Source organism: Calidris pugnax, unplaced genomic scaffold, assembly GCF_001431845.1.
Source record: "Calidris pugnax isolate Ruff unplaced genomic scaffold, ASM143184v1 scaffold15, whole genome shotgun sequence".
In the NCBI taxonomy this organism is placed as follows: domain Eukaryota; kingdom Metazoa; phylum Chordata; class Aves; order Charadriiformes; family Scolopacidae; genus Calidris; species Calidris pugnax.
Genome location: NW_015090774.1, coordinates 3,392,044 through 3,414,816, shown reverse-complemented (window position 1 = coordinate 3,414,816; position 22,773 = coordinate 3,392,044). Strand labels below are relative to the sequence as shown.

The 22,773-nt window shown below is 34.3% G+C and overlaps 1 protein-coding gene across 2 annotated transcripts in view; it reads right to left on the bottom strand.

Annotated features, from left to right (window-relative positions):
* Positions 1 to 22,773, bottom strand: part of FSTL5 (follistatin-like 5) — a 302,213-nt gene that overhangs the window by 80,876 nt on the left and 198,564 nt on the right. For both annotated transcript variants that reach the window (XM_014945551.1, XM_014945541.1), the window contains exon 7: positions 16,883 to 17,049. In XM_014945551.1, the coding sequence (XP_014801037.1) occupies positions 16,883 to 17,049 (167 nt within the window). The remainder of the gene's footprint in view (positions 1 to 16,882; positions 17,050 to 22,773) is intronic.

Below are 22,773 nucleotides of genomic sequence, written 5' to 3'. Positions count from 1 at the left end.
AACATTTTATAAAAACATATTTAAGAGATCTATGAACTGGTTAAGATTCTTTTTTTTTAAATTTCCCCTTCATAAACAAGCACCAGCACCTCAACATTGGTACATATTAAAAAGTCATTTTTATACACCACAGCTTACACTTATGCACTTTCACAGTACTGATTTTATAGGACCTGTTTCTGTAGGTCAGAACAATTGATTCACTCTTCTTATGGCCTTAAAATTTTCAGCTTCTAGAGAACTCCAAAACATCATTCTTAACTCCAAAACTCCACACTTTACGGTAAAGGAAAAAGAGAAAGGGAGGAAGAAGGAAGGAGGGGAAAAAAAGAAAAAGCCCAAGGACAATAAGAAAAGAATACAGGCATGAGGATGTGAGAATTGGAGATGTGAATTCTTAGTTATGTTATCCTCAGAAAAAGATCATCTTACTGAGACCTTAAGAAACTGAATTAGAAAGCATCAAAAATTTTTAATTAATAGCTTTTGATTATATATGAAACATATAGTTGTATTTGCAGTGTTTGACAAACCTGAAACAAAGAAAATTGGTATTGGTATATTGCTTGGTATCTTTTTCACTGACAGTTAATAATGTAAACTGCTAGCTCTGTGAAAATGACAACACAATTTGGGTGGGGATGTTCACCTTCTCCTTTTTAAAGCGAAATCTTGATTTTCTTAAGGGAAAAGGAAAAAAGAAAATCATCTGTCTCTGAACTGATCAGGAAAACAATTTTCACCTAAGAATTAAAATTTTGCATCGGTCTGCTATGGAATGCATATATATAATTGCAGCTATCTAGATATTTTCAGAACAACTGCTTGCTTGTAAAACATAACCAGTATATATAATCCCTTTCTTTTCCTATACGTCCCTCCATGCATCCTGCGTTTGATTTCAGTCAACTGATGGAAGTACCAGTAATACTAATGTCGCATTTTTGTTCATATTTTATTTATTTATTTTTCAATATCTGTAACTTTCTTTATTACAAGGACAAGAGATGAGGGTTAACAGGAAACATTTTTAAAAATAATTATTAATGTATGCTTGGTTTGCCAGATAAATTCAGCTCAGGCTTTTCATGCTAATGTAAATTTTACAATTCCTACATTCCAAGTAGTCAGTTTCTCTGTTCATGTTGGCAGAGCAACGCAACTCTGCAGTTTGCTATTGCATGTCAGAAGAAATTAAATCCTATAAAGATATCTGAGAATAATTCCATTTGGCACAAATCCAAGATTTTTTAAGTTTTCCTTCTAGCTCAAGAGGGAAAACAAAACCTACATTTCCTAAGCACAAATTTTGCATACATTCTCCCAATCTTATATTTTACAGATGCAATAAGAACACATCATAAATCCTGTTTAAGTTCACTGTTTGATGAACCAGCCTGACAGAAATTTGTAAATCAAGTCTAAGCTTAAGGAAAGAAAGAACACAGTGTAATATAGTAAGTGTAGGATAGTATATATAGTAGAAAGTAGCAGGATCGTAAAAGAAACTCTATTCTGAAGAATTAAACATGAGACAACAGTTCGTGGTTATTAACACAGGCTAACTTTTGTCAAGTGAACTTAACCCTCCTTTGCTTCTTTTACAGTCAGTTGAGAAAGCTAAAGGTAGCAAAATTCTTTCATGGACAATATCTTATTGTCTTGAGGTACCACCTACATCTCTCTGCTGGCCATAGAAACAACCTTCCTAGCTACAATTAGACATTGTAAGTATTTTGTTGTACCCTCTTTTCTCGACACTGGTGAGACTGGAAAAAGAAAAAAAGGAAAAAAAAAAAGTAATTTTTACAAAGAAGTATTTCAGCACAGCAAGGTAGCCTCACTAGCACCACTCTACTGCTAATGGGGAAAAACATGATCATGCAGTGAAATAATTCAGAACATCTAAATCTCTGATTTTGAGGAAGCCTTTGTACATATCTTCCTAAACATGTCATACAAATTGTCGATGCAGAAATCACCCTCTATTACCTGCATGAGCCCTGACCACTAGAACAGGACTTGCCTGTATTTAGCAAATCTGAGAAAAAGATTATTTTTCTAGCTATAAATGAATAGAATACCACTGTACCTACTTAAATAAGTAGACATGCATGGTTTTTCCTTCATTCTCTTGGATACAGTAAGTACTGCAGTTTTACTTCATAAGAAAATAGTAACATCTAATACATGGTAACATCCATTATTGTATGAAAAACATGCAGCAGCTTTGTGCTTTTCAAACCATGTCAGTGGATTAAAAATTGGTTTTGCTATTTTGAAACTTCATAATGTTACAAGTTTCCTAAGAACCTGCAGAGGGACCACATAGAAATGTACCGAACCCCCTCATTCCTAGATCACCAGTGAGAATAACAACTTTATTTTATATGTAGTCATGTAAGAGAATTTGGATCTTGTATATGGGAGATATGAACTAGACATAAGTGACAGCTTTGCCAAAGTAGCAGAGCTCTTGAGGCTAGCCATAAAACATCACTAATCTTTTACTTCCCCAAAAACCTCTGTAACTTTATGCTATCTTGCTATGAATCTGCAGTAATGACTGCTAATTTATTTAGACATTCAAGATCTCCAACTGAGTAGATGCAGCTTATTTTAAATGGAAATTTCAACACGCTCTGATACATCTGTGTTTTTTATTGGTTCAGATTACACACAGAGATGTTCAGAATGACTCATATACCATTTAACTTCTACTCCTTTTTAACAAAACAAATTGTTATATAATCAGATTTAATCGGATAAAGCTATTTGACATTCGTTTCTCATATTTTTCAATTTGACATCATAACCAGTGACACGGATTTATAATAATTATCCAATTAACATAGTTTATTACAATTCCCCCAAACCATTCTTGTTTTTTTTTAAATCAGCTTTAATTGTAGATGTATTTATTATTACACTGCAAGCCAGATCTGCAAAAAGAAACTAGCTTTGCAATGTGCAACTTACTTGTATCAGATCACATTCCAAAGTGACCTAAGTGCTAGTTGGGCCCAATGATGCGGAAGAACTGACACAATTTATGCTCTAAGGTGACTCAGCTCAGGGTCAGATTTGTGGAATCAACAAGAGCAGCCCCTTTTCTACCTCCTTTCTTTAAACATATTTAAAGAATGTGTTAAAACATATTTGTAGAAAGAGTGTTAACAAATCATTGAATACTTCCTAAATTTTCCTGATTCTAAAACCATCAACTCTTCATAATCACACTAGAATAAGATCGAATTTATTTGCAGTCACTTAGCTTACATGCACTTTTGTTTTAAATTTAAAAAGTTTATTGGAGTTTTTGATCTTCCTATTGCATAAAACACTGGGTTTCAGGTTCAGTTTCATGAGTACAAAACCCTTTTCTTATGTTAGCCATAATCCATCCTGAACTATGCTCAGCTTAAAGTAATAGAATTTACTTATTTTATTTCACAGAAACAATTTCTCAGGATCTTTCTTTACAAAATCAAGAGAATCTACAAACAACAGAAATAAAACTCTTTAAATTTTCATAATACTAACATTTTCAGCCAATTTTCATCCAGTCCATCCCATGTATTTCTGAACTATCCAGGAGTGAGACAGACAGACAAGTAAGGATGCCTTTAAGCTTTATGCAGCCTGCAAATCTCTGACAGATAAATTTTGTTTTATTACAAACTACCCTGTGTATATGTGATAAACCAACAGACAAATAAAATACCTTGTCAAACATATACAACTTTCAAATATCTTGCAGACAAAACTTACCTAAACCAAAAAAGATACAGATTGGTAGGGAATCTCCTACTATGTAGTGGCTGAAGGGGAGATATGGGAGAGGGTATGGATTTTAAGTGTTCAAGGGGAAAAAGAATGTATATTGTAACTTGAACAGTTTTAAGATGATCTCACATTTTATATACAGCATTAATGTATGGTTTCCAGACCACAGGAGAGAGAAAACATGGCCAGTCACACACATTACTTAGATTATTAAAACAGTACCCTTTGCGTCAGTTTGTTATCTAGTATGTTATATAAGAAACAAGCACATACATGCTTAGAAAGATTTTGAATGGAATTCCTATATAAAAATATTTTTAAATAAATATAAAAATATTTTTAAAAATATATATCTGAATACATAGAACAAAGTTAGTGACATCTATCCACTGACATCTTTTGCTCTTTGCTTATAAAATCAAAATATCGGGACCTTGAATGCTGGCACAGCAGGTCCACCTAACAAGAGTCTAGCCCAAACTGACACACACAATACTCAAAAATATTTTTCTTAGAGCCTTTTAAGTAGACAGAAAATCCCATTCTATCTGAACTAAGCACTTAGGATGAGCTGGAGTACAACAAGCAAGGCTGAATTACACTAATAAAAAATTGAAAGCTGAGACAACTTCCATTTAATACCAGTCTTAGCTATCTGCAAGCATCACACAAGCATTGCCTTTGTTCAATCCACCAATACAATATTATGTGGTCATCAATCTAATCTTTTATCACAAGAAAGCTTTACTAGACGAGATCAATTCCTTGATGTCAATGAAAGAAAAGACGCTTCAGTATCATTGGCAGTCACCTCAAGACTTTCACTCTAACCACTGAAACTAGTTATGTAGGAACAATTCTTTTTTTTCTTTCTTTTCCCCTCTCTACGTAAATGAATTGCGATGATACATTTAGTGATAGCATTTGTATCTGTATCTGGTCATGGTTTCTGATCAGGTAAACTGCAAGCTATTGCAAGAACATCCTGGTGCAAAACAATTCAGAAAGTGGTCGGCAAAAAAAAAGTTTCATCATGCGGTAGCACTGAGGAACAGATTTTCTATAGCTGTACCAAGTATGACTTCTGCTCTTATACCAATACAAGGCCAAGATGTCAGGAAGAAAGTTAAGCCTACAGGTATCATATATTTTGATGGTTGTTCATGCACAAATACAAAAACATAATGCTGAACTAACAAAATCTCATATTTTCTACACATTATGACCAGTAAGATATTTGTGTTTCTTCTTTCTGGAACATATCTTTCAGGTAGCTGTAGTCTGTCTTCAAGTCACAGAATTGAGGATGGAAATTCCCCATTTCCTAAAGGGACTGTGAATAGTGGTCCTTAATATTTTCTGGCTGTCATTAACTAAAGAAATGCTGCTGCTATTGAGCAACTTTATTTTTATAAAATACTCACATCATTTTTTATACAATATATCCTGCTACTTGCAAAATTCTTAGTAACCTGTGTGTTATTTTGAAGGAAGGTGCCTAATTGAGGCACACATTTCCTACGCATTTTAAAAGTTTGAAAAAAAAAAAAAAAAGACATACACAAATATTTTCAATTGCACAGTTGAAAATAAGAACATGAATGGCAGTGAAACAAAACACTTATATAAAAGATTTCTATGCAAATCAGAGTATTACACTTAGTCATGACCATATTCTTGTGCTCTCTTTGAACTGAGACTAAGAGGTTATCTCTTCTGTGAGAAATCCCCTGCTTCAATTTTTCTACTGCTGTGCCAATCATAATAAGTAATTCTCTTCTGTTGCAACAACAGCTGACTCTTTGTTAACAGACTCTAAGTTTCTATAAGATCTGCCAAAATAATTTTATTTCTCAGTACACCATTATTTGTCTCTGGTATTTAATTTTTGATGTTTTAACTACTGCTTTCTGTAATGGACCTAACAATTTATTAGAAGTACAAGTCCTTTATGAACTGTGAAGCTATATATATTATATCTTCTTTTTTCACCTCTGTTCTGTACTTTCATACTAAACAATGGGACAGCCCGATTCATTGGAAAGCTTCTATGCTACTGTCACCGTATGTTACTCTATTACTGAAATACCATCATACAGTTTTTTTATTATATAGTCTTACTATTAGCATAGTCTTACTTTGGAAAGTACTTACTGAAATGCACAGAAGTTCTTTTTTTTGTTGCTGATCCCCCTAGTTAACCCTTGGTTTCAATTACGTTTTACTTTAATTATAATCTTATCATCAACAGTTGCTAACTGATTGTACAATTGATGCCAGAAATAAGATCTTTAGTACAGAAGGATGGGTGAGAAGATGGCTTTTTTTCTCCTGCCTTCCATTTACTATAATTTAAAATGTTAATTTTTAATGCTCACAGCTTAAACTTCTAAACTTTTTCCATGAATTCATTTCTTGTCTGATGTTAAAACTAATGTATACTATATCAAAAACATGAAGGCAAAACAGGTTTTCCATCATCTTTCATTAACTGTAAGTGACAACAGCATGAACTTCACAGAATTATTAACATTTGCCAAATAGCTGTGCAAAATTTAAAACATCTGGTAGACAGAAGTGGCATTGCACTGCTATTTTACTGTGCCAGAGCATGGCAACTTTATTTTATTTCTCATTAAGATAAACAAGTCTGCAAAGACAGACTTCTGCCTGGAAGGGGCACATACTTTACTCATCCCAACTGAGTACAATCTGAAATGAAATATGTAACTATTGCTGTTATCAAAATTCTTAGGAATAAATGAGCACCCAAATTTGATTTTAAACCAGACAAGACAACTTACTTCAGTGATCCTCTGTAAATTTGCCTGAATTTTCCTTACTCTAAGGCAGGATAAATTTTTCTACCAAACCAGGCATTATTTAGGAGCACTGTTTCAACTTCTCTACTTCTGATTGGAGTTTTAAGTGCTACAGCAGCCAGGCGTACTGAAAGGAGAATTACATGGACATCATTGACACATACTTCTTTTTCTAATTCCCACCCACTTCGAAGAATACATCTCCAACGTTCTTTATCAGACTAGATGGATTCCAGAGAGAGCTTCAAAGAAAAAAGTAATCATGTGAAGAGCAAGAAAGACTGAAAAGTTAATTTTCCATCATGGTTTAGAAGCATGTTTTGGAATGTAGAAACCAGAAAATGAAAGCCTTCAACTCCAGATAGAAAAAGTCCAATTCAGGCGAATAACCATCAAAATATGTCATTACTGTACAGATGTTCCAAAGACTGTGTAAAGGTGTATGGTTGTATCAATCTTATAACCTGCAAAGCATTGCCAAAATGAGAGTCAGGAGAAGACGGAGCAGCAAAGATCACAAAACGGAAAAGGAGCCCAGCTGAAAATAGTCAGAAAGAGGCTGTAGACACGACCATCCACAAGACTTTTTCGTCAGCTCAGAGTTGTGACCAATGACAGACGGAGAAAGCACCATTGTTTTGTTGAGTAATTTTTCACAATGTTTATAAGTTTTCATGATCATGACATGCAAATTTGTCACAATATTAATCATTGTGAATGTAAACAAATAGAAATTATTAAAACCCTGTAAAATATACTGCAGTTAAAATTCAGCATTTTAGCTCTATAGGTGTGAACTAGAAATAGAAACCTCCAGGAAAATCAAGCTAAACTATAGGAACCATTAGAAGTACTGACAGACAAAGACATTGCCATAATTCACAACAATTTTAAGAAAACTTTTCATTTGTTTTATCTCCCCTCTTTAAGAGAATAATGAAAACACTTTGGCAAGGGAGACAAAGGTTACTTATAACCAAATAGAAAAAGTTCTGAATGCAAGCTTTTGAAAAAGGAGCTCTAGATTATCATATATAAAAACAGTATAAAAATTACAAGGAAAAGAAGAATACACAGGAAGATAATGCCATTTACATACGGCACAGAACTTTGGGTGACGAAAGAGAAATTGGTCTATATTAAAATACATTATCAATAAAATTTAGATATGGATGGATATATGGTACTGGGACTATGGGTAGACAGATCACTGAGAAGTTTGATTCAGAAATCTTAAATGTCATAATTTCTGAAGTGTGGCAAACATACCATCTTCTGTTGTAATGTAAGAGCTCAGAAATTAAGCAGGCTTCATCTGGGTAGGTAATTCACTTCATGTCACTTTTGCCAGTAGCACTATGGGTTATTTTACAGGTGGGTGGCAATTTTGGTTTTGAGTCAGTGTTGAATCAACACCTTGGAACACTTCTGAGGGATTATTTTATTTTAAGCTATTATTATTTTTTAAAATATTACAAATGCCAATTGATAATTATGTCCTACCTATATTAATTCTTCTTACTGGAATGCTTGGGAGGGAGGAGGAGAAAGGGTTTCTTCTTTTGGTGTTTAAGCAGTTGTGCCTTTCTGTTCAGTGAAAGAGACTCTTGGATATCAAAGCAATTTTGTTAGTGGTAATGTGGCCCTCCTATTGATGTACTATAGCAATGATTTGAAAGTCATGGCTGTAAGCCACAGGAGGCCAGTATTAATAAAGCATTTTTCTCATGCTTTTAAGAAGGACTGACCTTTCCTGCTAGCTGTCGCCTAGTTCTGTTTGCTCTTTAGAGACTTCTTTTCTAAAATAATAACCTGAAAAGCTTAGCATTCTTTTTGTGTCCTATAAAACTCCTTTACACAATTCTTATCAAAGTTGTGGAAAGCATTAAGTCTAGTGGCACAGCAAAAGTACTGCAAAATGACCTGGGCAAGTTGGAAAAAATAAATATGTAACTAGTAATAAAAGCATTGTGAAATTATGCCGGTTTTCACCCAGCTGAAGGAATGTATACTGCAGAACAGAAAGAGAAAAGTCTAAATCTGTGCATAAATATCAAACCGCAATTTTTTCATGCACTAATCAGAAATTAATAGCACAAGCTGAATTTGCTAGTATCAGCAATATAGAGTACAGATATAACTTGCATTTCTATATAAACATATATAGAAAAGAATAGAGAAAACAGTGAATTTGAAGTGAAAAGAAAGGGTTCGGTGAGAAAGATGGTATGGTAGTGAAAAAAGATGCTTGAAAAATTCTGAACTTGTCTTGTACCAGAATAGCTTTCTGTTAATTTTAATATACAGGGAAAATGGAAAAGAAAGAAAAGAAAGGTCAGTGTGATGGAAGTTCTAGTGTCTGTGAAAAAAAGAAATAAAGGTTACTATAGCAGTAAGACAACAATGTCTGAATGAATATTATGGTAGAAAAATCAGTATGTGTTTAAAAGACAGCTTGCTGAAATGAAGGCATTAATATAAATTAAATTGTTAGCTCTGTACCTTCCTTAAAATATTTCCATGGTTCCACAGAATCCGCTAATTAGTATTTAATATAGAAAACTTAAAAAGGGAACAGGCAGTGACGGATATAACTATATTGTAAAATACCTAAAAATAATGATGATGAAAATCATTAGTTGTTATTTGCTGTCTTGATATTCTAGGTATAATTTTAGAAATTTCTAAATGTCTAAAAGAAGCATCACTGATGTGTTCTGGAATTCCCAGTGAAACTAGACAGAATCAGCTGCAACGTACAGGAAGATATGTCTATGGAGAACAAGGATAACAACGTCTTGAACACCTTTGGTATTGCTCACAGAAGAGCCTCTTAAACAGGAGTATAGAACTGTCATTTCAGCTACTCTTCTAAAGACGTGTTCAATGTGCTGTGTTAAGAAATTGGTCTGGAAGAACCAATCAATTCATAAACACATGTCCCTTTTATTTTATTTATAGTTTCTGTTGATGTCAAAAATGCATAGTGCTGCATTCCAGGTAGTTTAACATGGCTTGCCTGGGGCTATTTTCCAGGATTTCTTCAGGGCAAGGGTGAACGGATGTACATGTTATATTACCACCTTTCACTGTCACAAGGACTTTCATTTTTAACTTCTGAAAAACAAACAGGAAAATACTAACAGACTCAGTTATTTTGGATATTACTAGCAGAAATAGCTCTAGAATGCAGAATTAGGAGTAGTGCAACACAAGGGGCTGAGCTCTGCAAGACAAAATTACTTTGCCCTACTCGCTCTCTGATAGGAAAAGGGCAAGATCATGATCTCAGTTACGCTGTCAAGAGCAAAAGAGTAGATTATGCTTCACAGAACATGATTCTGTTCACCTCTGAAATTAACACTTTCATTTCTGCTGAAGACAAAATGATGCAGACTGATCTAGCACAGAAAGCCCAAGAAAAGAGAAAGCCCATGAGGGTCTTAATGTTTCTTCATAAAAAGGGAATCATCAGCTGGCACAAAGTTAAAATAGTCCCCACCATAAAAAGAGATACATAATAAGCCATATCATTCTGTGGTATCATAACTTCGATTAAGCTAAAGATATAGAACTTGCATGTCCAGAGTATTTTAAGAGGAATCGGTACTTTTGAACGAAATCTCATCACAATCTTTTTCACTGTACTTCCTTAACCCAGAAGATTACAGATCAAAACTGGTACCCGGTTTAAATGTATCTGAAAACACGATGTACAGTCTAACGTAGCATTCACCATGCCATTACTAAAACAAATAGCTTCAATATTCAAAACAAATAAAACATGACAAATCTTGCAAGTCTCTCATGTATCCAAAGTTTCCCTTTTCTGTGATTTGTTCCACTGCTAAAGAGTTAATTAGGACTCAAAATCAGATCCCAAAAAAGAGAAAAGTAAAGGATTGAAGAGTACTGAATGAGATGCCAGCACTGGTGGTCAAGACTAAATACTTTTGGCATACCTATAAGTAAATAAACAAGCATTAGAGATTTGATAAAGTTGATTGGCATCTTTGACAATAACTATTTTCACTTTACTTTTAAGACAGTATAGACACAAAACCCTGGTATTTAACCCATTAAATAGAAGCCAAAAGGTAATAATACAGCTTACTTAAAAGAAAGACCATGTAACAGATAAAGGGCAATCCAATACAGATAAAAATAGAAACGTGCTGACTTTCACAAGTCACTGTTAATCAAATCCAACCACTTCATTAAAAAATTCAATAGAAAAGGTATGAGAGAGATGTAACGGATGGGTTTAAGATCTGTCTTAAGCATAATGTACTAGGAAAACCTGCAACTAGGCTGTTTAAGTGAACTTCATATATCCAGGTTGTAACACACAAAGAATACTGCCGGATCACATAGAAGATACGACACTGCAATTGCTACATTGTAATTTGACTATTATTTACTAAGGAAAGTTCAAAATAAACTAGTCAGGAACCAGTTTTTGTATGAACAAGATTGGTATCTTTTTGACTACAGTACTATGACTGACCAGTTTGATTTGTTCATTATTGGACTATGAATTACACTCTTTCAAAAAGAAAGAGGTTAGGAGCATCGTCTTTGATGGGAAGGAGGTTCTTGAGTTCCTTTCACATCACAGGGCCCCTACACTTTCCTTCACACAGGCGCAAGAGAGTCACAGCAAAGATTACACAAGATCAGAGGGGCAATGGCAAAGCTTCAGGGAGGATGAAACCCTCCCAAGGAATGAAGCAAGACCATGCAGAGTTTGCAGCAGCACTTCAGAAAGCTACTGAGTTGACTAAGGCCAACCTTGGAAGTAGGCATTCCCCCTTTGAGGGTACTGGAGAAACAAAAAAAATCTGATGACTTTAATTTATATAAATCTTGAATTTCTATTCTGCTTTGCCTATTAATCCTCACTTCTGAGAGCTTTTAAGTTCTTTAGTTTATATCCTGATATTTTTTTTGAGTGTTTTTACTTTTAAGATTTGTTGTCTTTGCATGTATGTCCATACTATCCCATGGGAGAAGACAATGTGAAAGGGAATTTTTCGTGAGGCGCTCCCGAGAATTTTCTTAAGAATAAAAAAATGGAGATAACAGGATGAGAAGTTGGAAGGAAGAGAAGGCGGCAGATATCAGAAGTACTTTCTAGGAAATATGTTTAGCATTTTGGACAATCTGAAAACATTTCTGTCAGCAATTGCTGAGCAGAACTCTCCAGAATGGAAGGGAGCATGTTCTATCAGAGAACATCAGCTTTTAATGGCATCTCCATTACGGTGTTTTGGGGTTGTGTTTTTTGGTGTTGCGGGGGGTGTGGTGAGGGTGGTGGAGGGGAATATGTCAACAAGAGAATGCAGACTGATGAATGATACCAAAAAAGTGAAATCTGTAATCTTTAAAGTAATTTTTACATGATTAATAAATTATAAGTTTTGAGAGAAAGATAATCTATATGTAACTTCCAAAACCTCCAAATGGAAATATTACATGAAGGCAACCGGAAGAAAGATAACGTGAGCTTTTATCAGAAGAGTTGAACTACTTTTTTTTTAAAAAGCTGTTAATTTATGTATATTAGCAGATGGTAAAAATTAACATGTGGTCGAGTCAGCTAAGTAAATGAACAAATAAATAAATAAATAAAGGGCAGACATGCTGATCAGCAAAGGGAAGAAGCTGAAGAAACTGAAGGAAAGGGTCAGAAAAGAATACAGTAAAATGAGATATAAAACCTGTTAAAAGTCAATGAACTAACATGAAAAAAAAGTAGTATCTATTGCATTTGGGAAAAAAATCTGCTATTTTTAGATTTTCTATAAGTAAGAATTATTTTCTATAATGAATAATAGGTTAGATAAAACATATTCAAAGAGGTAAGTTGAAAGACAGATAGGAAATTTAAGATGCAGGATAACAGCAGGAAAAAAAGGCCTTTCTAGATGCGTATTGAAATATCAGCAAAATGTCCTGTGATATTAATACTGTAGTGAGTCATAGCACAATTATATTACAATTTAAGTAAAATTTGCAGAGGCAAGTTCTCATGGTTTCATTCAGATGAATGCTGATTATCCCTGACTTCCATCAGTTTCAATAAGAGAAAGATCAGTAGCAAGATGTATTAATTCCAGAAATAGTAATCATAAGTACCATAAGAAGAGTTGAGGAGTACTAAGGACTTCTAAAATTACCAACCAGATATTATCAGTAATATTATTAATATCTGACCACACGCTTCATAGAATTCTGGAAGTTATTTTGTCATTTTTTAAATGCACTACTTAAATACAATTTCCATTATCATCTTTTGAAAGTCAATCAGTATTTCTTAACATTTCTTCAAAATGTCTTAGAGTACTATTCATTATTTAACATTGGTTCCTAGCTACTCCATAGCTGATAACCTTAGACATACAACCTGTATACTTTCAGTAGAGGAGTAGACTATTTTTCAACATAAAAGAAATTGAACCACCTCAATTTAAGTTTAGACTTCGACTCTTTTGCTGCTTCTTGTTGCGTTTTTCCATTTGGCAAAACGCCAGGGCATTATATAGTTCTGAGTTTGTCCCCCCTCTAAAGCAAATAGGTTAACCTATATTGAGAACTGCATAGTGCAAAAACTTAATTTCTAAGCATGAGCACTTGCTATGATTTACAAAATCGCAATGCCACTACTGCTTAGTGTGATTGGTTTCCTATGTATGGTCTGACTGCAGTTATGGTATCTCTGATGCATTTTGCTGAAAAAAAATACCTATCTTCCCAGGTCAGCGCTTGTCATGTTTTTTCAGAAAGTGTACTACTATTTACACAACATTATTGGTCTTGAGATGCATGGATGTGGTTCTTGTATAACCGAGTAAATTAATAACTCTCAGAGTTAGGCAAACGTGATTGCAGTGTATAATATAGCTATAGTAAAAGCCTAGAATACATTTCCTCTGGGGACATCTTAAATTATACAAGGACTTAGGGGGTTTGAATGTTTAAAATTGCCTGAATAAGTACAACACATTCTTTGGTAGTTAAATTGCAACAGAAACTGGGCACAGTATGTTTTCCTCTGCATTTGTTCCTTTGAAGTTAGTATTTATTTAAGTACTAAATTAATTTTCCATAGTGAAATATAAAGTATCACTCTTTTTTGTCCAATTATTTTTTCCCCCAAGGTTTTATTTTTATTATGTTTCCTTGGATACTAAATTATGGGTACATAACAACCTTTAAGCAAATGTGAAACTGTAAGAACTAAACAGGGAATATATGATGAACCAAGTTCAGAAAGGTACAGAATGACCAAAGAAATATGGAAGAAAAAAAACAGAAAAAAGAAAGAAACAAACCAAGGGAAGATCTAGTAATAAATATAGGAACATAGGGCAATCAAGTCAGTGCAAGCAGTGAAATATGTAAAATAAATTTTGAAGAGACTCTGGGGCCCAATTTAACTCAATGTCTTTATGCCCATTCTATTTTTTCATATCCAGCCTCCATTAACTCTTTCTTCCACCCTTTGTTAGTTTATCTACAAAGACATATTAGATGAATATCACCTCTATATATCTGAGTGCTATTAATTTCAATGCCTCACTCCATGGATATTGCATCTATCATTCTTCTTCTACATTTCAATCATAACTACACTGTTAATATTAAAGGATTAAGCTATAATATTTTTTGCTTAAAAAGACTTCCAAGCATTCCAGTTTGTTTATGTTTTTCTTCAGCTAACAAATCAAAGATGAATACATTTATCTTCAGAATTATGTGTTCCTGTCACTGAGGGCTTTCATTCCCTTTATAATTCTTACTGTACCTGTACATAAAATGCACACACGTACATCACCCTGGCACTCAGATAACACTTTCTATGTTTGTGGGTTGTCAATCCATCACACATTCCTTCTCTCCTATTAAATATAAACAAATCTGGCCAATTGTAGCAATTTTAATGTTGCATTGAATGTTTGACCACCACTGCAACCTGGCTTCAATTTGGGAATCCCATGAGTCTTCAAAAATTCTGCATTTGACTCTCTTTCAGCTGTAATTAGTGCTTCAGAAGTGGGCTGGGTTGGCCCTGGCCAATCGCCAAACTCCCACACAGCTGCTTATTTATTCATTCTCTCTCCACCACACACAGGAGGATAGGGGGAGAAAATAAGAGGAACCTGAATGAGAAAGCTCTTGTGATAAATACAGGGAGATTGCTCACTATTTACATGGTGGGCAAAACAGACTCAACCTTGGGAAATTTAGCTTAATTTATTGCCAATTAAAATAAACAAATAGTTACTACTTTACGTGGTGGGAAACAAAAAGATATACATTATTAAAACAACAGCTTTTCTCCTCCCCTGTTCTAGGCTCAACTTCAGTCCTTCACTCCCAGCTCCTTCACCCTCTACCCAAGTGGTGCAGAAGGCTGGAGGGGTACAGTCAGTACACAGCCCTTTGGCTTTGCATCTCCTTCTCCTCATCATTTTTGTCTGCTCCAGCTAAGCCTCTCCATGGGCTGAAGCCCTTCAAGAAAAATCCACTCCAGTGTGGGTTCCCCACAGGCTGCTGTTGGTATCTGTGCCACCACGGAGGACCTCCTCCAGCCTTGGACTTCCTCCTGCAGTTTCTTACCCTTCTTGTTGTCTACTCCTCTCTCACTCCCTGGTGTTTTGTGCCCTTTTTTGAATGTTTTCCCAGAGGTGCCACGAGTGCGGCTGGGGGCTCAGCTTGCCCTGTGGTGGGTTGGTTCACTGGAACTGGCTGCATCTGGCATGGGGCACCGCTGCAGCCCCTGCTGCCAACACTTTGGCACCTGCACCCAGCACAAGACATTTGTCTTTTGTGTTGGTTTTTTTTTTTTTCCTTTTTTTCTTTTCATTTTCATACTCAAAATGTATATATCAGGCTCTGAAAACACTTGCTCTTTTCACATCTGCAAATACAGTCAACTCAACCTTTCAGTTTGAAACTGTTTGCTTCATTATTTCCATTCATCATTTCCCTTTTATTTCTGTGTCCAGATGCATGTTCTTTTTTCTGTCTACAGCTCATACCATGTATTATACCGAGAAAAGATTAGTAAGAATTCAAAATCATTATTTACAAGCATCATGAATATTTAAAGAAAGCTAACAAATATTGCAGAAAGGAGTTTGTGAACGTGGGCAAGGCACTTTTGATCGTCAATCATATGATTAATACCAAACTAACAAATGCAACAATTCTCTAACTGAGAACTTTTCAGAAGATGCTGGGTTTATCCTAAGCCTCTCTTAAAGCTACCACTGAAGAAAGATAAGCTTTGAAACTGTCCCTTATTTTACAAAGGAAGCTCAATTTACAAATGAAACTAATGTAAAAATGGCAAAGAAAATAAAACAAAGGTGATGTGCAAGTACAACTCCCACCTTAGAAATAAAAGCATTCATAAGAAAAGTAAATAAAAATAAACAAACCAGATATTTGACTGTGGCAATATTCCATACACTTAACAATACCAGTGATCGCAGACTCAGGTGAGTCAGACAGCAAGCACAATTCCTGATGTAAGGGTTTGTCCACAGTTACAACTTTGCTAATATAAAATGACCAAAGCAAAGTAAGCATGCCATAAGCAAAAAAAATACAACTGAAAGCTTATTTTTTTAGTTGTGACAGACAATTTAATTATTTTTCTCATTTTCTATTTTGCTCCATACTTTGAGGTCATGGCAAAGTTAGGAGGAAAATATTTGCCTTCCTAAAAAAATTATTTCTAAGTTATACTGATATTCAGTGAGATGACTCTTTGAGAAGTACCCCACTGCTGAATATTTGAAGGAATGACAAAACAACCAATTTTCAAGTAAAATACTTATTTTGGAAAAAATAAATTTTCATTGGATTATTAGAAGATAAGGTTATTATTATGATCTGTTCATACTAGGTCACTGTGCATTTCTTAAAACATTCATTCCATAGATTTATTTTTTCTTTTAAATGTCTGAAGACTGCATAATCCTGAAAATATAATGCTGACTGTATTTTGGGCTGCAATTTTGTCCTCATGTGCTTTTATTTTCACATCTATTCTTTTAAATGATTGCTCTGTGAAACATGTTTTCTCTATATGTAAAACAAGGGTTTGAATATACAGCAAAATAAAAACAGTCTGAAGGCACTTCATTCCATTTCCATTTCTTTTCTTTGAAACATCAGGAGAATGGAGTTTGTTATATATCACTTTTTTTTATTCTTTATGAAAAGTTTTGATAAGATGTTAAATGGAGCTTTTTCTTACTTACATTGATATCTTCCAAATCTAAGCTATTCAGAATGACGTTGTTCCTCTTCCAGATGATGGGAGGTCTCAGAGTTCCCTGGATTGCACAACTTAAGACAGCACTTTGTCCCACAGTTGCTGCAGTAATACTTAGTTTTTGATCTTCAGGCAGAGTCAGCTGAACTACCTCTGCAAAAGACATATTGTTTGTAAGATTAATTAGCATGGAGTTTCATAAGGTTAATTAGCATGCAGTTTTTGTACACTGGTAATTTAAGGATTTTAATTGGAATCAAAGTAAAAAGAACTTCCAACAACCATAGGAAGTTCAGAGTATTTCAAATAAAGGTCAGCATGACATTTCAATTAAACTGACTGACAAGTATCACCTGGTAAGAACAGGAGCATTTAACATGAAAATGAATTTCAGAGGTAAGACTGTAATAAACATGACAGTGTATTCCAAGTCAGACACCAGAAGTTATCTGACAGTTAAGGCCAATGCACTGTAGTAGTCACCACCTGCATCTGAACTAAGATGGAATCACTGCTAAAGGAGTGATTCATATGACTTCATTTTCAGAAAAGAAAAATACAAACGGAGCTCAGAGTACAAAACATACACGACTGAGACTGAAATGGACAGCAAAGTGAATTCTGCATTCAGAACATACATTAAGGTACAAGATTTCTTTCCTGGCAAGCCAATTTTTATGGGGCTTTTTCCTTAATATTAGTGAAAACGGTTTCCAGATCAAACTGATGTTACTACTCTCTCCCATTGGTGTTAAAAGAATTTCTACATTTCTCTGGTCAAATATGATATGACTTTTACAACTGCAAAAATTCATAGCCAGAATAATAAAGTTGTGTACTTGAATAAATCTCTCTAAATACAGAAAAAGGGAGAAAAGAACAGGGGAAAAAGGAAAAGGAACTAAAAAATTAGAGTACTTTATAGCATCAATTCTGAAACTGCTTTGTATGCCAAAGAACAGAAGCAACAACCAGGATGGACTATAGCACGTGGTAAAAGTAGAGAGTACAATATTGTATAACAGTTAAAGATAAACTTGCTGTAAATGCAGTGTGTCATCTAAAATATTGCGAATTATCTCAAATAATATTTGCCATCTGTTTTTTGCATTTACTATGCAACACAGTACAAATTGCTAGTGCTGAATTGCTATTTCACAAGGCTTGCCAAGCTATTTTTAATTTTTTTAGTATCACCTAAAATGCCCTAATGTAAAATATCTTCAGTGAATCAGTAAATTTAGAGCTGGCACTTTCCAAAGCATGTCATAGGTGGGTGTTTGGGGTTGGAGTGTGTGTGTTCTGTTTTGTCTTCAAGATATCCAAATTGCTAACACATTTAAGATCAAAACCATCAAGAATACAGACAAACACACATGTTCTGTATGGATTAATAAGTATGAGAAAATTCAATCAAAATGAAAAATTTAAGGAACTTAGATTTACTTTTTCACATTTATAGTTAAAGTTTGAATCATGAGAAAAGTTCAACTTTGCTCTAAAAAAGTATCCAGTGTTTTTAAAATTCACATCAGTGTAGTAAATTCGAACTCACTTAATATCCTGTGAGAATGAAGGCAGTTTATGGCATGGTATCTGAAATATCTAAAAAAATGTGTGATTACAAAGCAAAACAAATTTTATGAGTTTTGAAACAAACAAAAAAAAAAGAGTAAAGAAAATCTTAATGAAATCAAATTAATTATGAATAAATATGCTGGTAAATACAGAGTATGAAGCCTTTAAAGGAAAAGTATTTTTACATTTAATTTAAGGAAACACTTGTCATACAATTTTGGAACAAATCTGGCCTGATGCAAAAGAAAAAAAATAAAATAAAACTAATACTAGGAAATAAGTACCCTTTCAATGTAACACCATGGAAAGTTCACCTTCCCCTATTTTTCATTGCCTCTTGTATTTCATATTGCAAGAAAAATAATGCATGACTTCAGAAACAACATTTGTACCATCACACAAACAAAGACCTGAGTAATTGAACCAATTTCAACAAGAAAAAAAAAAAAAGTTATGTGAGCATCCATGTTCATTTCAATCCAAGAGGAAAAAGAAATAAATCTAATCAGGTTAATGGAAAGTTCATCATTATTCATGTTTTCTTTTAAAAATTTAGGCCTGTGTGATGGGAGTCCAGACCTTGAAACTTTCTCTGCTAATCTATGTACTAAACAGCTGTAATATTAATAAGAGACCGCTTGACTTCTGTGTCCCACAACTCACTTTGTCACTTACATAAAAAGAGAGTGAGTGATACACTTTAATTTGATGACACTGTATACACTTTCCTCTCGTGTAATTGCCCATATGGGAGAGGCTGAGCAGCTAAGAGTTGTCTCTTCACTTGTGATGTTCCCAATTAAACATAAACGATCAAAATTCTACATTTGTAAGGATTTTGTCAAATTAGACAGAAGATCTATATAGGAGTTGAAGATAGTCCAAATAGCAATTTTTCCACTAAAGTGCTAAAGCATGAAAAATCTCAAGGTTTATCTTTCATTTTTTAAAGTAAACTACAAAAAGGCATCATGTATCCATTCTTTTTTAATTACCAAATTACTTTCATATAAGAGAGCCATTAATCCTTCCATTACAGCAAAGCAGCAATCTATTAGCTAACTAAGATCCTTTATAGGTTCTTTTAGCCTCATGAAAGCAATACTTTGTAATTAACACCTTTTTTTTTTTTTTTTTAAATGCAAGCATCAGAAAGGCATCTAAATATCTTCAGGAAGGGAAGCTTTCTTGTTCTATAATTAAACTCAATGGTTCAATCTTGTATGATTAAAAATAATAATTTTATACATAGACCAAAAAAAGACATGATTCTTTTCTTTTCCTGAAGTGAAGCTCTATGACTCAAAACTCAAATGATACTGCCCACCAGACATGCTTGAATGAGATTGACTCCTTTTTTTCTAACTAGATCCATTACCTGACACAATTTGTTACATTAAGGGAAAGGAAATACATTAACTAAGTTTAATATTGTGCTATTTACTGTAGTTTTTAAAATTTACTTCATCCATCTGAAGCATTTCAGCTCCTATGCTATACAACACAGTTCTTCAGTGACAGTATCACACAGACTTCCTGAGACATACCTACATGGGTACTGAACAATTCAAAACTTCTGGTAGAGAATTAATAGTACTAATATTTGGCATCTTTATAGAATTCACTATACAAAGATCTCAAAAGGTAGGCAAATATTCTGAGACTCCATTTATAAAGGATAATTATCTATGTTTTCAAAAGTCACTATATAATTTAGGAAAGTCATGAAGCAATGATCATGAAATCATGATAAGAATTTTGTAAAATTAAGAACAGTTGTCCTATCTGGAACTGGTCAATGCACTGATGTTGCATATTTCTGTTGTGAAAAAAACAGACACTCTGGTAAATGCACTAGAATCACTGCTTTCCCTCAAAATACTGAACAATAGTTAAGTAAAAAAACCCTTTCATATATTACATGATTATGTATAATTTAAATGATTATTTAATAATAAACTATTATATATATAATTCACACTATAACATTTTAATTATTATTTTATAAAGACAAAACTATTGCAAGTATTTTGTCCTTATTGGGAAAAAAAAACCCACCAAAACAACCAACCAACCACTCAACTCAAAAAGCCCTAAACCTACAGGGCTGTACTTGGAGCAGAGTTCTTTGACAGGTAACTCCCTGAAAATCCCCATTCATTAACCCTCTGCTGCCAGGGTGGAAGAGGCAAACACTGGCATGGGGGGAAGGGTGTGGTGTGTGCCAAGTTTCTCAGGTGCACAGGTTAGCACCTCTCAGAGCCTAGGCTCCATGACATTCCTATGAAAACAGAAAAGACAGGCCCGGGAACTAAATGATGCATTTACCATCTCCTCTTTCTTCCCTGAAAGAAGCAAACCTGGTTCTGAGAGCAAATACTTTTTTTGCCAGAGATTGAAGCTATGGCACTGGGAGATATCACCTGCTAGGATGGCACCCAGCTTTGTCTCCATGCTGCCCTTGTAAAGCAATGATAATTCTTTGAAGCTTAGTCTCACACATTTTGCATATTTAAGTGAAAAAGCGAAGCAAATGTTTCAAAAAATTGGAAATGGAATTAAGCTTACGTAATCAGGGAATTTTACGTAAATTTATTTACTTTAAATTAAGTAAAATTTACTTAATTTACTTAAGTATTACCAACACCAAGCAAAAAAAATATTTGGATGTCGTTGGTTATAAAGCAATAATATTATATGTACGTAGCCAGTAGGCTTTATTTTTTACAGCTTGCCATTATCAAAGTGTGAATGCTCTACTATGGTGTACTGTATTACCAACCTTTTGTAAGTCCTCCAGACACAGTAACAGTCTGACATACATCCCTGGTTCTTAACTACAAAACGTCACTGGATACATTCTTTCAGATAAGGGGGAGAAAAAACCCAACTAATTTAAATAAAAGCTAGAGGTATAGTTAGGAGATGTGGACAACAAAATAGGTTACAGAGAGCTACATACAAATATCTGGTTGGATGTAACATAAAAGAGGTGATTATAAAAAAGGACAAAAGTGGTGAAACCAGAGCAAGCATTAATTACTGGAAAGACATTCTAAACCGTTAACACTGACCAGGAAAAAAACCCACAAAACCCAACAAGAACCCACTCTTGCTGAAAGGGGCTCAGAAATGCCTAGACTAAAAAAAAGAACAATCAAAACCTAATGGTTTAAATATAAGATGCTCCTGCATTGTTTGCAGGAACATGCACTGGATGGTTGACAAATCTCCTGGCTGCTACAGCCAATCTGCAAACTCCCCTACCCTCCTAACCTTCATTCTGCTTAATGATACTCAGTCAAGTTCTTCTGGTTCCTCCCATCATGCTTTACATTACTGAAGTTATCACCCCGTCTGATCCAGCTTGATTCCACTTTTCTTGAAAACCCATGAAATGAAATTGTACGCAAAATTTTGGATGAAAAGAAGAGTAACATATCAACTGATTAATACCTCTTCTTGAATGACTTCAGTCAATACATTTGTGGAAAGCAATTGCCATTTTCACATTGATCTCATCAAACTTACCCTGTGATTGACAGGGTGACACAACTTTCTTCTACTCTGCCCTTTGCAGTAGATTAGTTCTCAGCTTAAGGTATAATTTCTTACTATTAACCAAGTATAAGAACTTGTACTTTCTAATATCCTCAGAAAAAAAAAAAGTAAGAGAAATCTCTCAAAGACCAAGGTTGGGGTCTTTTCTTCTTACTGTGCAAGGATTCAAGGTTGTCCAGTTCCTCTACTATATTAATCCAACATTTCCCTGTATTGATTATGACTCCCAAATCTTGGTCTTTGAGAGATTTCTCTTACTTTTTTTTTTTTTTCCTGAGGATATTAGTGGAAGCATTAAAGCATTTGCTTCCCAGGTGGTCACTGGAGAACTTCACTAATAACTTCATCTCAAATTCGTGTTTTCCCTACAACCTAAAATACATGAAGACATATACAGTGAGTGTATTCACTTTCTAAGCTTTTAACTCTACATGCAGCTCACCTTAGGAAAATTTTTAAAATTTATCGACCAACTCAAGTGAAAGCAGCTAAGCATAAAAAATTCTGAGGAAGATACTAAAATACTTCAAATGATGATCAATCAGAATACAGTGTAAGTGCTTAAATTTTCATAGTTTGCCCAGCATTTAATAATTAAACTGCTAAAGGCAGGGAAAAGGAGTTTTCAAAGCTGACATTTTGCAAAAATATCTCAACAGCAATATGGATAAATCAATAACGAAACCTTAGTTTAAGCATTATTTTTTCAGGAGTCATATATCTGGGGCTGTCATTCTT